The 16,251-nt window shown below is 53.2% G+C and overlaps 1 protein-coding gene across 7 annotated transcripts in view; it reads right to left on the reverse strand.

Moving 5' to 3' along the window:
- The window catches only part of CACNA1E (calcium voltage-gated channel subunit alpha1 E), a 111,556-nt gene extending 95,598 nt beyond the window's left edge, over positions 1-15,958 (reverse strand). For 3 of the 7 annotated variants that reach the window (XM_032696114.1, XM_032696115.1, XM_032696117.1), the window contains exon 1: positions 15,558-15,958. In XM_032696114.1, coding sequence (XP_032552005.1) covers positions 15,558-15,940 — 383 coding nt within the window. In that variant the 5' untranslated portion in view covers positions 15,941-15,958. The remainder of the gene's footprint in view (positions 1-15,557) is intronic. The other 4 variants (XM_032696120.1, XM_032696121.1, XM_032696116.1 and 1 more) reach the window with 2 other exon arrangements.
- Positions 15,959-16,251: the final 293 nt, after the last annotated feature.

Here is a 16,251-nt window from a genome sequence, read left to right on the forward strand (position 1 = left end):
CAAGGGGGGCTCCCCTGCCTGCAGCCTCCCCACCGCATCTCAGCCCGCACCGAGAATCTCTCCGGCCACATGCACTGTCGTGTCCCCCCCCCCCCCCCAATCCCTGGGACACTTCGAGGCTCCCGGCTCCCCGCCGGAGCCGCCCCGTCGCCAGCGGGTACCCGGGGAGAGCCCTCCTGCTCACTCGCATACAGATCAGCCTTCTTTACATCCCTCCCCCCCACCTCGGTATTTTCTGTTTGACACATGATGTTGGCCAGAAGCAGCAGCAGCTCATCGGAGAGGTGTAAACAGCCCGGGCTGGATCTGTCCCTGCAGCAGCTGCCACGGGGAGGGGGGGGGCTCTGACCCTGCTCCCCACCCAGCCAACCCATTATGGGCAGAGGACTGGGGACGCTGCTGGTGTTGCACCTCTGCATGTGCCAAGGTCACCCAGGGGTGCCCAGGGTCCCCTGGGCTGGGCTGTGCCCTGGTGCAGGGACTACCTTGCCCACTCACCTTTGGGGAACCCCCCCTGCCCTCCTGGCACCCACGGGGTACACCTGCAGATCCGCAGGGACGTCCCCAAGTCATCCGTACCCACCAGGCAGGGCACAGCCTCGCTGCTCAGCACACCCTGGGAGCTGTTCACACACAGGGTCCCCCACCCCTCCCACTGAACCCCGAGGTCAAAGAGCTCCCCAGGGCCTTCGACACTCGCTGCCTGCCTTTGCCTCAAGCAGAGCACCCAGAGCTCCAGCTCGTGTCACAAGACACCCTGTGGCCCCACGATGCTCTTCCCCTGTCCACAACACCACCACCAAAGTGCTCTGCAAACACAGTGGCTGCTGCCCTATCCCTCACACCTGCTGTGGGGCAGCCAGGAACACTTGAGGCATTTAAATTTAAAAAAAAAAAAAAGAAGAAAATCGAGCCCTTAATAACATAAATTGTTAACTCATTTGGGCAAAGGCTTCTCCCTTGGTGCAGCCTGGCAGCACTTCACCAGGCACTTCTCCACCTTGCAGGCACTACTGTGACCAAAGGGCCACAGGGTGTGCTTTCTGTCCCAGGCTCTCATGGGTGCATTGCCAGGAGGCCTTGGGCTGACTGGGTGAGGAAGAGGAAGGATCAGGTCCTCCTCAGCAAGATAACAGAGGAACATTTGCAAAACAGACTGTGGGATCATTGCCCCAGACAGGCACCAAGACCCCACCAGCTCACCACAATGCCTATCTGCTGCATCCCTACTGACTCTGTGCCTCCAATTAGCCCTATAACCAAAATGGGTGTCATTTTGGGGGGTTTCAGCAAGTCCCCAGCTACATCACCACTTCGCTGCAGCACAGAGTAGAGCAGGGGTGGGCAGATTCATCCCAAAACACTTCCGAGGCCACCAGCCAGCCAGAGTGACCCTGGGCTTCCCTTCCACTAACAGCAGGCAGTGAGGTGGCCACACCAGTTACAAGCTAATTACAGTCCCTTCGGTTCAGTCAAGATACTGCCCTAAACAAATCAATTATAATTTGCGGCTCATCCCCTTTTCCTCCTCCTCCCCACCACCAACGCAGCATCAGGAGCGATGCCACTCTTCCCACCTTTCAACCCTGTAAGTCACTGTTAATTAAACCTGAGCCTGGGCCGATTGCCAGGAGCAGATCCTCAGCCTTGCAGAGCTCCTGCTTTGCCTCCTCCCGGCCCCCCAAGGCTTCTCCAACCCTCTAAACCTGCACTGCAAGACCCCACCCAGCCTAAATGCTCAGGCTGTGTGTGGTACCCAGAGGCTGAGGAGAATGGACCCAGCACTGCCTCTGCATCCCCTGCCTGGCTCAGAGCAAGGGGCTGAGGGGGAGGAAGGCAGCCTTCCTCCTCCTGGCCCCTCAAAGCAGGAATACACACCTTACCTGGACACTTCTGCTGGGGCAGTGGGCTATTCCCTCAACCTGGGGTTCACCCTTACCTCTGCATTTGCTGCTGCAGAGCAGAGCACAGCACAGGATGACCCTGATGGGAGCCTCTCTCCTGCTCAGACAGTGCTAAAGGATGGGATATTTATGAGAAAGCAGCTCCTTAAGAGAAGATTGAAAGCCAAAAGGAAAAAAAAAAAAAAAAAAAAGTCTCCAGCTATGCCAAGAGATGCAAGCTCCGTTTCCCAGGATGTTTATTGCTGTTCTCATCTTGACCCTCACCCAGCACACTGGGATCCGATCCGTGAGTCAGGAAGAAGGGTGGCTGATGCCTCTATGATTCAACATGGCACAGGGATCCAGAGCCAGATATAGGGGCCTGTTTGGGTTTTTGTGAATGAAGGAAATCCAAGAAGAGAGGGGAATAGGCGATGCCAGGACAGGAAGGCGCTTGGTTTTGTGGAGACAGGCTAACACTCCTCCGGTCTGGAGCACAAGGCTGATGAGGGGGCTGGGGGTGTTCAGGCTGGAGAAAAGGAGGCTCGGGAGGGACCTTCCCACTCTCTACAGCTACCTGAAAGGAGGCTGTAGCCAGGTGGGGGTTGGTCTCTCAGGCAACAAGCGGGCAGGACAAGAGGAAACGGCTTCAAGTTGCACCAGGGCAGGTTCAGATGGGATATCAGAGAAGAAATATCTTCACCAAAAGGGTTGTCAAGCCCTGGAACAAGCTGCCCAGGGAAGTGGTGGAGTCACCATCCATGGAGGGATTTGTAAGACATATAGATATGGCACCTGGGGACAGAGTTGAGTGGTGGGCTTGTCAGTGCTGGGTTAACAGTTGGACTTAATGAGCTTAGAGGTTTTTTCCAACCTAAATGATTCCATGGTTCTATGATTCTTACGCTGATATCGCCATCCAAGCCCTCTCCTTGCTTTTCCCCCACCACTCCCAGCCATCACCACCCCTGCAGGGCAGGGCATCACCAGAGACACGGGGCTGCCCCTTCCCGGGAGAGCCCGAGACCCCCCCCATCAACCCCCGCCCGTGGCGGGGCCGCTGCCGCCGCTCCGGCATTGCCATCTAGTGGCAACTGTCCCCTCCCTGCATCCCCCAGCCTCAGACAGCAGCCAGGGCTTCGTCTGGGCTCCCCCCGCATGACCCTCTTCCCGAAGGATGCTCAGAAGCAGAAGCAAACCCCCCACGCAGTTACCGCACAGCCCCCTGGAGCAGCCTCTGGCTCAGCCCAGGCACCCCGAAGTCTACCACCTGTGCATTCCTGGGAACAGGGACTTAAAAAACTGGGAAATAGCATTATAAGTATCCTCTGCCAAGCCCCGGGTTGCTCAGAAAGCCAGAAGCTACTCCTCTGCTCAGGGAAAGCATCAGGCAAGTCCCTGAAGATATTCAGAGTTGGGCAGCCTGGGGAAGAGAAGGCTCCAGTGAGACCTTAGAGCCCCTTCCAGTTCCTAAAGGGGCTCCAAGACAGCTGGAGGGGGACTATGGACAAGGGCCTGGAGTGACAGGAAAAGGGGAAATGGCTTCAAAATGACAGAGGGCAAAGTTAGATTAGATATTAGGAAGAAATTCTTCCCTATGAGGGTGGGGAGGCCCTGGCACTGATTGCCCAGAGAAGCTGTGGCTGCCCCATCCCTGGAAGTGTCCAAGGCCAGGTTGGATGGAGCTTGGAGTAGCCTGGTCTAGTGGAAGGTGTCCCTGCCCATGGCAAGGATTTGGAGCTAAATCATCTTTAAGGTGCCTTCAACACCAAACCATTCTGTGATTCTAATGCAGCCCAGGCAGGGTCTAGAAAGGGGGGAGAGGCTCCCCTTCCATGACTGATATTCCCAGGAGCTGTGATGGACTGCACTCATCTTAGAAAGTGGCTTTTGGCAACCTTATTTGAATTTATTTTTGAAATATGGCTATGCTGGGGGAAAAAAAAAAAAAAAAGGATCAAATGAGAATCATCTACAGTGGTGCTCTGGCCAAATTTCAAATTGGGACTGAGTAGCTGTGACTCAGAAGCACGTTTATAACCATGCAGGAATGCAAGGATTTTTTCCAGGAACAGATTCATTACCTGCTAGATTAGGAAGAGGATGTTCTCCCCATTTGCAAAGGGTAAGTTCTGCTGAGTTGAGCACAAAATTCCCAGGCTGGTGCAGCTCACCCAGGGATGTGGGGGGAGAAGGTCCAAGCAGCTCCAGGATGGCATCTCCAGAGGAGGGCACCACACCAGCATCTGGCCTGATGTTCATTTGTGCAGATGTTGGCAGCTGTGGCACAGGCCAGGACAGCCCTGTTGGCATCTCTCCTGCCAACAAAGCCCCAGGCTGAGCACAGCAGAGGCTCTGGGCCGCCCCACAGCAAGGCAGCCCTCACCCAAACCGGGGGGTTCCCTCTCTGTCATCTGCTCACTCTTTTCCCCAACAGCCTCACCCGACTCACAGCACTGCCCATCCCACCAGGACATGCCTTCCCCAGCACTCAGAGAGATGAGCAACATCACCTTCACAACCCCCAGGACACGTTCCCAGCACCGACCCACAGGGATGACTTTGCAGGGTCAGCACTTCAGTTTATTCAGAGGAATCAGACAGCTAGAACAACTAGTGAAAGCCAGCAAATCTCACACCAAGCTAGAGACTCTGCCTCCAGATTTAAGTGACTGCCACTACTCCACCAACCCCTCCTTGTCATTGGGCTGCAGCAGCCACACCAAGTGTCACACAGCAGCAGCAGCAAAACTTGAATCTGCTTGAAGCTGAAAGCATAATTGGCTGCCATAAAACACCCCCTGTTCACAGACACTGCTGGTTTTAATTACCAAAGCCCATGAGTCCAACATCCAGCCTTGGCATCTTTAAAATCAATAGGAAAACAATCTTGTAAAAGCTCTATTTGCTGGGATGGGGCAATAACCTTCTGGAAACTAAGATTTTGGTCATCATACCACCCCAGCAACCAGCTCTTGCAAGTGGTGGTGGTACAGAAGGAGCAGCTCTCACCCAGCCCTCCTCCTGCAGACCCTTCCCAAGACCCCAGCTGCAGCACACCTTGCATTCCCACCCCAGGGATCCCTTTTCCTAACCCCTCTGCAAGTGATTGCTTAAGAGAATCCAGCCTGGAACATCTTTGGCCCCATTTTTTAAAGTGCCTGCAAGTTCTCAGCTGCCAAGCAGAACACAACACAAACTTAAAGCAAAATGCCACATAAACACAAATGTAGCTCCCACCAGGTCCCACTCGAGGTTCCCAAACCCACAATGTCCCACCACACCCCAGCAGGGCCCACCAGCCTCCAGCTTCTCTAGGGGTAAGATGTCAGGACTGATAGCATGCATCAGCCATGGCATTTTAGGGAGCTCCAGGCAGAGCCTGGAGGAAACCCTGAGAGCCTCCACCCCTTTCCCTCCTCCCCTATGTGCAGATGCTTCCCAGTGGCTGATCTGTTGTGACATTCTTTTGTGCAAGCAAAGGGGAGACACGTTAAAGGTGTCTCTGCAAGTCAGGTGGGATGTCAGAACAGGGATCAGGAGCTGTGTATAATCTGCTTTTTATCCTTCCCCAAGTGTTCTTCAGCACGAGGCAGGCATGGCAAGATGCCAGCACCACAGCCTAGCACCAGGTCCTGCTCAGGTGGCCCAAGACCCACAGTGCCCTGGGATCACATACACTCCAAACTAAACTCCTCACATACCTCCTGAAGCCAGCAAAAGTGCCCAAACATACCACAGAGCCTTCAAGTTGGCTGTGCCCCCACACTGCATTGCTGTGGGACTGGAATAGCTCATACATCAGCACTACTGATAAAGCAGAAGGATATTGCACCTTGGATCAAAGGGGGATTCAGCAACCAAATCGTGGAATCATAGAACAGTTTGGGTGGGAAGGGACCTTTAATGTCATCTAGTCCAAACCCCTGCCAAGTACAGGGACATCTTCAACCTGATCAGGTTGCTCAGAGCCTCGTTCAACCTGGTCTTAAAATGATGTCAGTCTGGAAGAGCTGAGAGAGGCTTAAAGGACAGCCAAGAAATCTGGGCATTTATGGGGACACTCCAGGGATGTGCATCCAGACCACAACTGGTTTTGGTGCTTGGTCTCACTCTGCCACTGTGAAGCTCGGTGCCTGAACTCACCCACCTCCCACAGGCTGCTCAGGGCTTTGTACTCCCCAAAACCACCAAACCCCACACCAACAGCCCCATTTGTGGGTGCACATGCCACCTGAATAGGCACAAGGGGGTTGCTGACACCTCAAGCAGAGGAAGGTGAGACCCCATCACCCCTAAACCACCACAGAGGAGGGACAGCATTACTTGGCCCCAGTGATGCCACACAGCAGGATCTTGTCACTGCCTGCTCTCCCATTTCTTACCTAAACACCCCACTCGAGTGTTCCTGGTGACACAGCTCTCCTTGGTCTAACTCTCTGCCTAAGGCCAGGAGGTTTTATGGCTCAACTGAAGAGCCCTGAAATAATCACCCATTAGTAAATTGCCTGGAGTGCCCTGCTGCTTTATTTAGCCTTGAGAGTTGGGCTGTAATTAGCACTTCCAGTTGCATCCTGTCTGCTCTGGGCAGGCATGCAGCAATCCCACCTCTCAGAACAGCTATCTGCCTTCTCCTGCTCTTCCATCAGATTAAATTTCCTTCCCTGCTTCCAACCCCCAAATCCCTCTACACAACCTCTCCCCTCAGCCAAAAGCTGTGGAGCATCCCAAGCTGGCAGGAGGTGAGATCACACTTCTCCATCCTCCTCCATCTCAGATGGGTCCAGTTTTGGGCAATGCATTTCTAGAGGGGCCCCTGTGAGAGGATCCAATGGGGGAAATAATATGAATATTTGAAATTTACCCTGCCCAAAAGACCAAGACTAGGCAGAATGGACAAAGGGAGACCACAGAAAGGAGGAAGGGAAAGAGCCCGGCTCCAGAAGGATATTCCCCTTCTTGCCACTCAAGACCTGCAAGAGCCAAACACCAAGCTGCCAAACTTGGTGTGTGGGAACTAGATCAGAAAAAACATCCCCAGGGCCATCCATAAACAGCCAACAAAAGAAAACTTATTTCTAGCCTGTCAGAAGGTTGGAGAGGGATTCTGAAATGTATTTTTTCAAGTGCTACACTACCCAAAGCAGAATAAATCCCTCTTTCTCCTTCAGCATCCTCGTGACCCCTCTGGTGCAGCAGCGTCAGCTCCTGTCAAAGCCAGCAGGAGATTTTCTTCTCCCTTAGATCTCTTCTTCGCCCCCACAAGAGGCAGGTCCATGCCTGAGGACCATCCCATGCTTTCTCTGATCCTCTGCCTGCCCTACAAGGCTCAAGTCAGACAAACACAGCAAAACACAGGGTACCAGCGAGTGGGATGACAGAGGAGCCTCCTTTCTGCCTTTGGGCTGTAAATACCCCGGAAACAAAAAGAAAGCCAGACCAGAAACCCATCAACTCCATCCCCAACCTAATGAAGCCAAATTCACACAGTCTCAGCTTTCTTCAAAGCAACCTGCTGGCAAACAGGGTGGCTTTGACAAAATTACATTGTCAGGACAAGCGCCAGGAGAAGATGGAGCTGTTGAAAAATTTTTTCCACCAAGTCTGAACTGGCAGTGAGCAGCTGATGCTCAAGACAGCCAGAGAAGCCCCATCCCTGGAGCGCAGTCAGGAAGGAGATGTTGCTCCCATCTTCCAAACCTGTGAAAGAGAAAAGGCCAAAGAGCAAAACCTCTCTCCGAAAGCCACTCAGTGCTGGGAGGTGCGAAGAAACCGTCCCCCTTGCTGCGTCGGCAGGGAGTCATCAGCTCAGCAGCCTCTGCGAAGGCAAACACCCTCACCCAGCCCCAGCAGAACATGGTTTCCGTGGTTCCTCAATGGGAAAAAGCCCACTGAAGAATTTTTAGGCCTATTTCCACTCGAGCGAATGCACGGACAAGAGTTACAGCACATCAGATACCGGGTTACTTTTCGGGAGCTGCAGCGGGAGAAAAGTGACCCCTGTGAAGTTTCTCTGACGACAAATAAAGGACTTGTGGTTTGTATCAGAGCCCATGGAGACATCACGTGTTATGTTACAGCATCATCCACAAGCTTGCAGGAAAGCTAAGTCCCACCAAACAACCCTCAGGCAGCTGGTTAGAATCACCCATGAAAGATGAGACAACACCGGCTCTTTCAGGTGCGTGTTGGGAAGGACAGTACCACACTGACCTCCTTCCCCACAGCTGAGGATAAGCACCAGTCCATTTTCCCCAGTTAAAAAGCAAGATCCTTGCCAAGGTGTGTAGCACCAGCCCAAAAGCAGCCAAACAACAGAAACATGACATGTTTTGGATGACCCCCACACACACATAATCCTGTGCTGAAGGATCGGAGCGGCCTTTCCCATGGAGCATGAAAAAGGTAGGTGGAGACAAGAAGAGCATCTCTCCTCTGTTTTTCTAAGAAAGGTCTCAGTGTTTCACAAGCCACTTTGGGAAATCAAGAGTCACCTTTTGAAAGCTGCGTTAGTACAATTTCGGGGACCTTCCCAGCCTTTTACAGAATCCTAGAATGGTTTGTGTTGGAAGGAACCTTAAAGATCATCTCATCCCAACCCTCTGCCACAGGCAGGGCCACCTGTCACTATCCCAGTTTGCTCCCAGCCCGGCCTTGAACACTTCCAGGGATGGGACATCCACAGCTTCTCTGGGCAACCTGTGCCAGGGCTTCACCACCCTCTCAGTATAGAAAATGCCATTTGGGGCACGTGCAATTAGACATGCACTGTGTTTTAAAATGCAAAACGTTGAGTTACCTTAAAAATAAACAATTGTCTGATTGGACTAGATATCTCCTGAGGTCCCTGAATTCCACCCTGAATTAACTTATTACCCCACCATCGCTGAAATACAAATAGTATGGGGGGCAGGGTGTACTACACCTTAGAAACAGAGTAATAAATAACATCAGCTGTACACAGTGGAGAGGCTGGAAAACACCTCTCCCACAAGCATCTCCCAGCCAGCAGACAGCCCCCTCATCAGGATCACACAGGGCTGCCTGGGAGAGGAGAAGAGGCTGAATTATTCCATGGGAGGGAAAGGACAAGGGTGCAAATAAGCACTGAATATCAGAAGTTTCCCTGCCTGCATGCTGCACTGAACCACGCTCACAGATGCTCTAACCAGAGACTGCTAAAGCAGAGGGCTGTGCTGCCATCCAGAGGGATTTCAGCAGCCTGGAGAAACAGGCAGGGGAACAGCCTGGAGTTCAGCTTCATGGCAAACACCAAGCCCTGCACCTGTGGAAGAACAACCTGGCTGGGGAGGAGCTTGGCAGGGAAAGCCTCGAGGGACCTGGTGGACACTGAGCTGACCACAAGCCAGCCATGTGCTCTTCCAAAAAGGGGCCAACAGCCTCCTGGGTTGTGTTAGGCAAAGCCAGCAGGTCCAGGAGGTGACCCATCCCCTTTGTGCAGCCCTGGTGAGGTACATCCAGAGTGCTATGCCCCCAGGATAGGAAACCCAGACTTACTGGAGCAAATTCAGCAAAGGTGACTAAGAGAGAGAAGCTGGGAGAGCTGGGACTGCTCAACCTGGCTGGAAGAGGCTCAAAACAGATCTGATCAATGCATAAAATACCTGACAGTGCAAGAAGAAGGCAGAGCCAGGCTCCTCTCTGTGGCACCCAGTGACTGCACAAGAGGCAATGGGCACAAACAGCAATAAAACAAACTGCTTATACATGGGAATAAACTTTTTCAGTGTGAGGGGTCAGTTTGGGTCAAGCTGCCCAGAGAGGTTTGGAGTTTCCAGTCTTGGAGATACTCAAAACCCATCTGGACACAATCCTGGGCAGTCTGCCCTAGGTGGCCCTGCCTCCCAGAAATTCAGCATTGCTGAGCCATGGCCAGGCACCAAGGGGGAAGCTCCCTCCGAAGGCTTGTTCCTGAGAAACACAACCAGCCACAGTATGGTGCACAGCTTCAACGTTGCCCCAAGATGTGCTAATAAAGCTTCCCAACACCTGCAGCTGGGATTCCAGTGAGGGAAGTAGGAGCTGCCAGGATGTGGCGGCAAAACACGAGGCAGCAGCTCCTGAGCAGAGGCATCTGCTGGGAGCCACCTTGTCTTCCACATTCAGCAGCCAGCTCCTAAGGAGCCCAGCTCCCTAGAAGAGTGGGCTCTGCTGTGCAGGAAGGCTGGAACTGTCCCTGAAGTGCCCACCTCCCTGGCAGCCCTTGAGAGGCTTTGCAGTCACCTGAATTAATTCAGAGAGGGAATTCCTCCAGGGTGTGCCAGAAACCCAGACTTTGAGGCAGTTCAGTGAAAGATGCTGCTATTTCCGTGCTGTTGCCAGGATATTCAGTGGAACTCAGGTTCATCCCAGGTCAGAAAAGGAACTCCTCCCCAGGGATCCAAACCTTGGTCTGCACTAAAGGGAAGCAGGGAGAACACAGGGAAGTCCAGGTCAGATACTTCTGCGAGAGATGCTTCCCTGTTGCTCAAGGCCAAGTTACCATGACAAAAGCCCTATTTCAGTGTCCCCATTCCCAGGTTTAACATATCCTTTAGTACTTTCTACCACCTGTATTACTCCTTGTGCAGGGTAAAACATAAGCAGAGAGAATCACCTTAACCAAGGCACTCATTAGGCTTTCACAGAGGTTAATTGCTTTGCCTTGGGTTGCAGAGGACTTGCATAGGAATCATGGGTACATCTACATGAAGGATGCTCCCAGCTAATAACCCCAGGATCACCTGCCACCAACATCTCAGGGTTTTCACCTGCAGAGCCCCCACAGCTCCTGAGCTGCCCCAACATTTCTGCCCAGCCCTCCCAAGCTCCTGGACACATGGCAGCAGAAGTCTGAACGGGAGCCCATGGTGGAGAAGGACACGGCTAAGCTGCCTCTGACAGTTACTGACACTGCAAAAGTGCTGGAGGAAGAAAGTCGAGTACCCACCCCCCAGGGCAGGGTCAGGAGGAAGACCTGAGGAGGGGTGACAGGCACTGGACACTGGTGCCAGAGCTGAGACCTGGATGGGATGCTGGAACACCTTCTCCCTTCCCCGGCAGCACACACAGGGGAGCAAGGGCTGCTGTTCCACAGATCCTCTCAACGCTGATGCTGCAGCCAAGGGCCAGTGTCCTCCTCCAGCCTCTTGCCCCCAGGACAGCACAGAGCAGCCCCCACAGAGCCCACTTGGGTGGGAGCAGGGCTGCTGCTCACAGCACAGCAGCAACACCCACTACATCAAACACCTCTCCCAAAACCGTGCCACAAAGCTACATCGCATCAGTGGCGGCGACCCAGAGCCACCTAGGGCTTGTCCCTTCCCTGCAGAGCTGAGGAGGGACAGGGTAGTGAGAGCTGAAACAGCTGCCAAAACAGCCCCAGCGCCCAGGGGCATTTCCCAGACAAGAGGCAGTGCCACCCCATGCACACTCCTGCCCTCTCCCCACCACTGCAGCCAATTAAACCCAGATGGTGCTGGGGAATATGCTGGGAAGCATCGATTGAGCTGCCAGCCCAACACACACCAAGGGGGCCCTTTGTCTCATTCAGCATGAGTTAAAAAAAAAAAAAAAATAAGGATTTAAAAAAAAAAAAAAAAGCCAGCTTCATTTGTAATCTGGGATGCAGAGCGTGCACATAACCAGACAGAGGCTGCCAAGTCATAAAAAGCCACTGAGATCTGTTAGCAACACCCTGTGCGTTTTCAGCTTGTTCTGTTCTCTCCCTGCTTCCCATAAAACGGCACAAAGGCAGAGCTGCAGTAACAACACGCTCCAGCCCAAAAGGCTCCCCACGGTCTGCACTGCAGGTATGGATCCAAGGGAGCAGCAGGAAGCTCTCCTGTCCTGCAGCTCCGTGAACCAGATCGTACCCTGCAAGGGAGACCTCACAGACTCGTGGCATCAGAGGCATTAACTCAAAACAGGAGATTGCTTCTAATTACCTTATTCTTTAGGATTACTGCCCCTATGCTGTGGGCAGAGTGCATCCCTTCCCTGAGACACTGAAACCTGCCACCCGTCACTCAGGTACTCCAGTGCTGAATTACAGCATCCCACCTTCACACTGTACCACCATCCTGGTGATTTCCCTCCAGCCTCCTCTGCTCCCATGCTCCCTGCCCGGCATCCGGGAATCAGGCTTTTCCATGCATCCTTGTTGCAGGTATCATTCCAAAATGAGAGCACAGCTTGCATTCCCCAAATATCATAAGCTAAGCTTAACAAATTCTCATGCACACTTGGTTTGTGGCCATGCAAAAGCAGGTTTGGGTCCTGTCCACTTCCAATTCAGCTTGAAGGTTCTCTGGGATGTTCCCTGTGTGGCTCTGCCTGTCCTTACCATCAGCTAAGGAAGCAGCTGCTCAGCCCAGAGAAGCCACAGGAGGTTCCCCGTTTCCTTGTTTTGACGAGGAGCTTCTCTTTTGAGCTGTCTCTAAGCCAAACATTACCCAAATGATGCTGCCAGACATACAGAGCAAAGACAGCAGCAATTCAGCCATGACCACTCCATGCAGCAGCACACCCAGCCTTGGAGCACGGCAGACCTCTCCACATACTTCCATCCCAGCACCTAAACAGAAGGATGGAGAGTGAGGCATCAGGCTGGGGCTCTGGAAAACAGGGTTTAGCCTTTGCCTTAGGCTTAAATCCCTCAGACAAAAACCAGGTGGGCTGGTACATGCACCTTGCACCATAAAGTTAAAGCCTCCCACAGAGCCACTGCTCCACAGGCACTTAGTGTTTGCTGTTCTCTGCCTCAGCTTACTCATGGAAAAAAAATAATTAAAAAAAAATAAACAAACAAACAAACAAAACAAAACAAAAAACAGAAAAGAGAATTTTATCCTTCCTATTCTTATTCCACTTATGAGGTTGTTTCACTGGGAAAAGGCAGCAGAGGTGGAGTCTTGGTAAGGGTTGGACCTGCCAATGCTAGTAGAAAAAAGCCTTTGCTTCTCTTCCCTCACTGCAACCCAGATCAAGAGCAGCTAAACACCAACATCTGGCTGCACACCAGGAATGCCACATCTGCAAAGACAGAGAGCTAATCCAGGGGAGCAGAGGTCTCGTGCAGCAGCAGAGAGGCACATGTTGCACTCTCTCCCTGTGCCCACCACACCGCAGACCACCCAGCCAGAGCTGGCAAACAGGAGTACAAGGAGACCTCCTGCAAATATCCAGTCATTTTCCACATTCTTCATGTTCCATTTAATGTCCACTGCCAGTGGGGAAAACACCCCCCCCCCTCCCCACTGCTCAGCAGAGCCAGACCGCCCAGGCAAGAGCCCCCAGGGTGATTCAAGGCATGTGAGATGAGCCCTTCTGAAAATTAAATCACAAGAAAATTGCATTATTACTAATAAAGTTACGCACAAGGAAATTAATTTGCTTTTTCTCCCCCACATGCTATCCATCTTTTCCCAGAGAGCATCCATGGTGCTAGGGTTACCGGCTCTGCACACCAATCTGGGCTTTGGCAAAGCTTTTGGGGAAAACCTCACTGGTTTATCCCAGAAAGACTGGTTTGGGTTGGAAGGGACCTTAAAGACCATCTCATTCCAACTCCCTGCCATGGGCTGGGACACCTTCAGCCAGACCAGGTTGCTCAGAGCCCCATCCAACCTGGTTTTGGACACTTCCAGGGATGGGGCAGCCACAGCTTCTCTGGGCAACCTGTGCCAGGGCCTCAACACCCTCACAGGGAAGAATTTTTCCTAATCTTAAACCCATTCACTTTCAGTTTAAAGCCATTCTCCGTTGTTCTGTCACTCCATGCCCTTATCAAAAGTCCCTCTCCTGATGTTTATGAGTCTGATGTTAAAGCAGGAGCCTCTGGCATGAGGTTTTTGCAGGCTGAGGAGGTATCAGGGCACCTAAGTCTGGGAAAGGAACAGATCAAGCTCCCTGGTGCTCAGCAACTTCCCAGGAAGGGACCTGGCAGAGACAGGCAGTGGGGCTCTCAGGTCCTCAGTGGCACATGAGGTCTGCAAAGCCCAAGAGCTGCCATCAGTACCAGAGCCCAGTGTACATCCCACACCAGAGGCTTCCCACAAAACGACCGTGAAGCGGGATGAGATGACAAACCCAAGCATCGAGGAGCTGGAAAATGCAAAGTTTGGACCCTGCCAGCCTGGGGAAACATCCTATTAACCACATCAGGATGGCAGCAGCCGGCACGGCCGCCCGTGTGTTCCCAATGTGTTAAAGACAGAAATTCTGGGCTTTGTGTTTGAGTTGCTGCTGGATGGAGCAACTGAGGGCGGCCAAAGGGGCACATCCCACGCAGTGTGAGCGGGAAGGGCTCCGGCTTCACCTCCCTGCCACCAAAGAGAGCTGTAGGATCCAGGCAGTTAATTAGCGAGCAGCCCTTCTAGGGACTCACTCCGCCAGCCGACAATTAACGAGGCCATCCCTCTGCTTCCTGCCCAGCCATGATTTATTCATCTGGCATCCCCGGTGGGATGCAAAAGATAACAAGGCACCGAGTGCTTGCCGAGCCCATATGTCAATTTATTTTCCCTGTGCGGGGCTGCCTGAGTCACCGGCCAGGAGGTTCCCTGGGCACACAGGGATGAGCAAGGAGTTGAAAGGGCCAGGGAGAGCCTGCCTCAACACTGGGCTGCTCTCCAAAAAAAGCAGGAGCAGCCTCAGTGTTATCACAAGCTGTTTCATCATGGAAGCCATCCCAAAGAAACCTAACCAGCTTCACGCTGACCTGGATCTCGCCAAAGCAATGTGCCACATCTAATTAATACAGGGGCTCCCAACTCTTTCGGGTGTTTTATTAAACATTATTCCCCAGATGAAGTACCTAAGGCAGGGAGCTGCTCTGGACCAGTGATACTGGAGCAGGATGTGCTGCAACAGCTTCTCCCAAGCAATTCTGCTGAGCAGACACAGGGAGGGGGAGTTTGTAATTTAAATGCAGGACTGAAGCACATGGCTGCAGCCTTGGTCACACAGTGAGTGCCAGGTGGGGGAGACTAATCCAGGACTTGGAGCTGGGGTTTTCTCACAGCACCAAGGCAAACTATGGGAATAACTTAATTAAAGGAAAACAGTAAGTAAAACCAGTGGGTTCTAGCTCTGCCAAGCACTTCTCTTCTGTTTTATCTAGTTTGTTAATCTCTCCAACTTGCTCTGACTCAGACTTGAACAATTTTTGGAGCTAAATACAAACCATAGAGTCATTTGGGTTGGAAAAGACATCTAAGATCATCAAGGCAACCATTAACCCAGCAATGCCAAGTCCCACTAAACCATGTCCCCAAGTGACGCATCTGTACAATGCCCTCGCAGCAGGGCTTGAGCCACAGCAAAAGCAGAAGGCAATGACCCCAAACGCATCCACAACTCACTCTGCATCCAAGGAAAACTATCTTGAGAACTTCCAAGTTTCCTCTACATCCCACGAACCACCTGACAACTTAGGGGACCCCCACCCCAAGTGCACCGTTTCCATGGAATGCCGCCCTCCAGCTTGGAGCTGAGCAGCCCAGCTCAGGAGGAACAGAAAGAAGATGGAGCACAGCGGGTGGCAGCTGCACCACAGGGATGATGCCACCAACATGACACCCCCTAAGACTCTCCCGCCAGCCCCAAAGAGGACAGGGAACACTCCCGCTCCCCCCGGCTGCCCACCTGGGCTGGGGGCTCTCCGGTACTTACTCCCACTCCTTCCTCCGTGCCTGTGGCGTGCTCTGCATCTTGTGTGCCTCGTGTGCCTTGATAATGTCCCTCTGCTCGATCAGCCCGCCCCGCCGGCGCTTGATGACGTCCGGGCTCACGGGCACGTACTGGCCCAGCCCCAGGTCGAAGGCGCTGCCGGTGTCCGCCTCGGCATCCCGGGAGCGGGGCTCGTAGAGGGCGTCAAAGCTGGCAGCCCTCGAGACCAGGGCCTCGGCCAGGCCCTCGGGCTCCAGCAGGTTGCAGGACTGGGTGGTTTGCATCAAGCCGAGCCGGTGCTTTCGCCACGTCTCCTCTTCGGGCAGGGCCAGGACGTAGCGGGGGGAGGTGCCGTCCAGCTCAGCCCCCCTGCCTGGCACGCCCATGGAGCACGTGCCAAATCCCAGCATCTTGGGTGCTGTTGCGGCTCATCACTCTGGAGGGGAACAAGACAGAGAGGGGAGGCTCAGGGGTTTGCTCTGTTTGCGCCACAATTCCCTCCCTTCCCTCCATGTCAACCAAAAGTCCCATTTCTCCAGGGTTTGTTGGGTTAGGCTGTCTCCAACAAGGCACAGCGCACACATCACTGGGCCCCCGAGGTTAGGGCAAGAGGTACCACTGCCTGGCTTGGTGCTCTCCTCATCTTTCCCAAACTGGGCACCCCTGCACCTCTTGAACCTGCAGCTCTCTGACCCTG

This window comes from Chiroxiphia lanceolata, chromosome 9, assembly GCF_009829145.1.
Source record: "Chiroxiphia lanceolata isolate bChiLan1 chromosome 9, bChiLan1.pri, whole genome shotgun sequence".
NCBI classification, from domain to species: domain Eukaryota; kingdom Metazoa; phylum Chordata; class Aves; order Passeriformes; family Pipridae; genus Chiroxiphia; species Chiroxiphia lanceolata.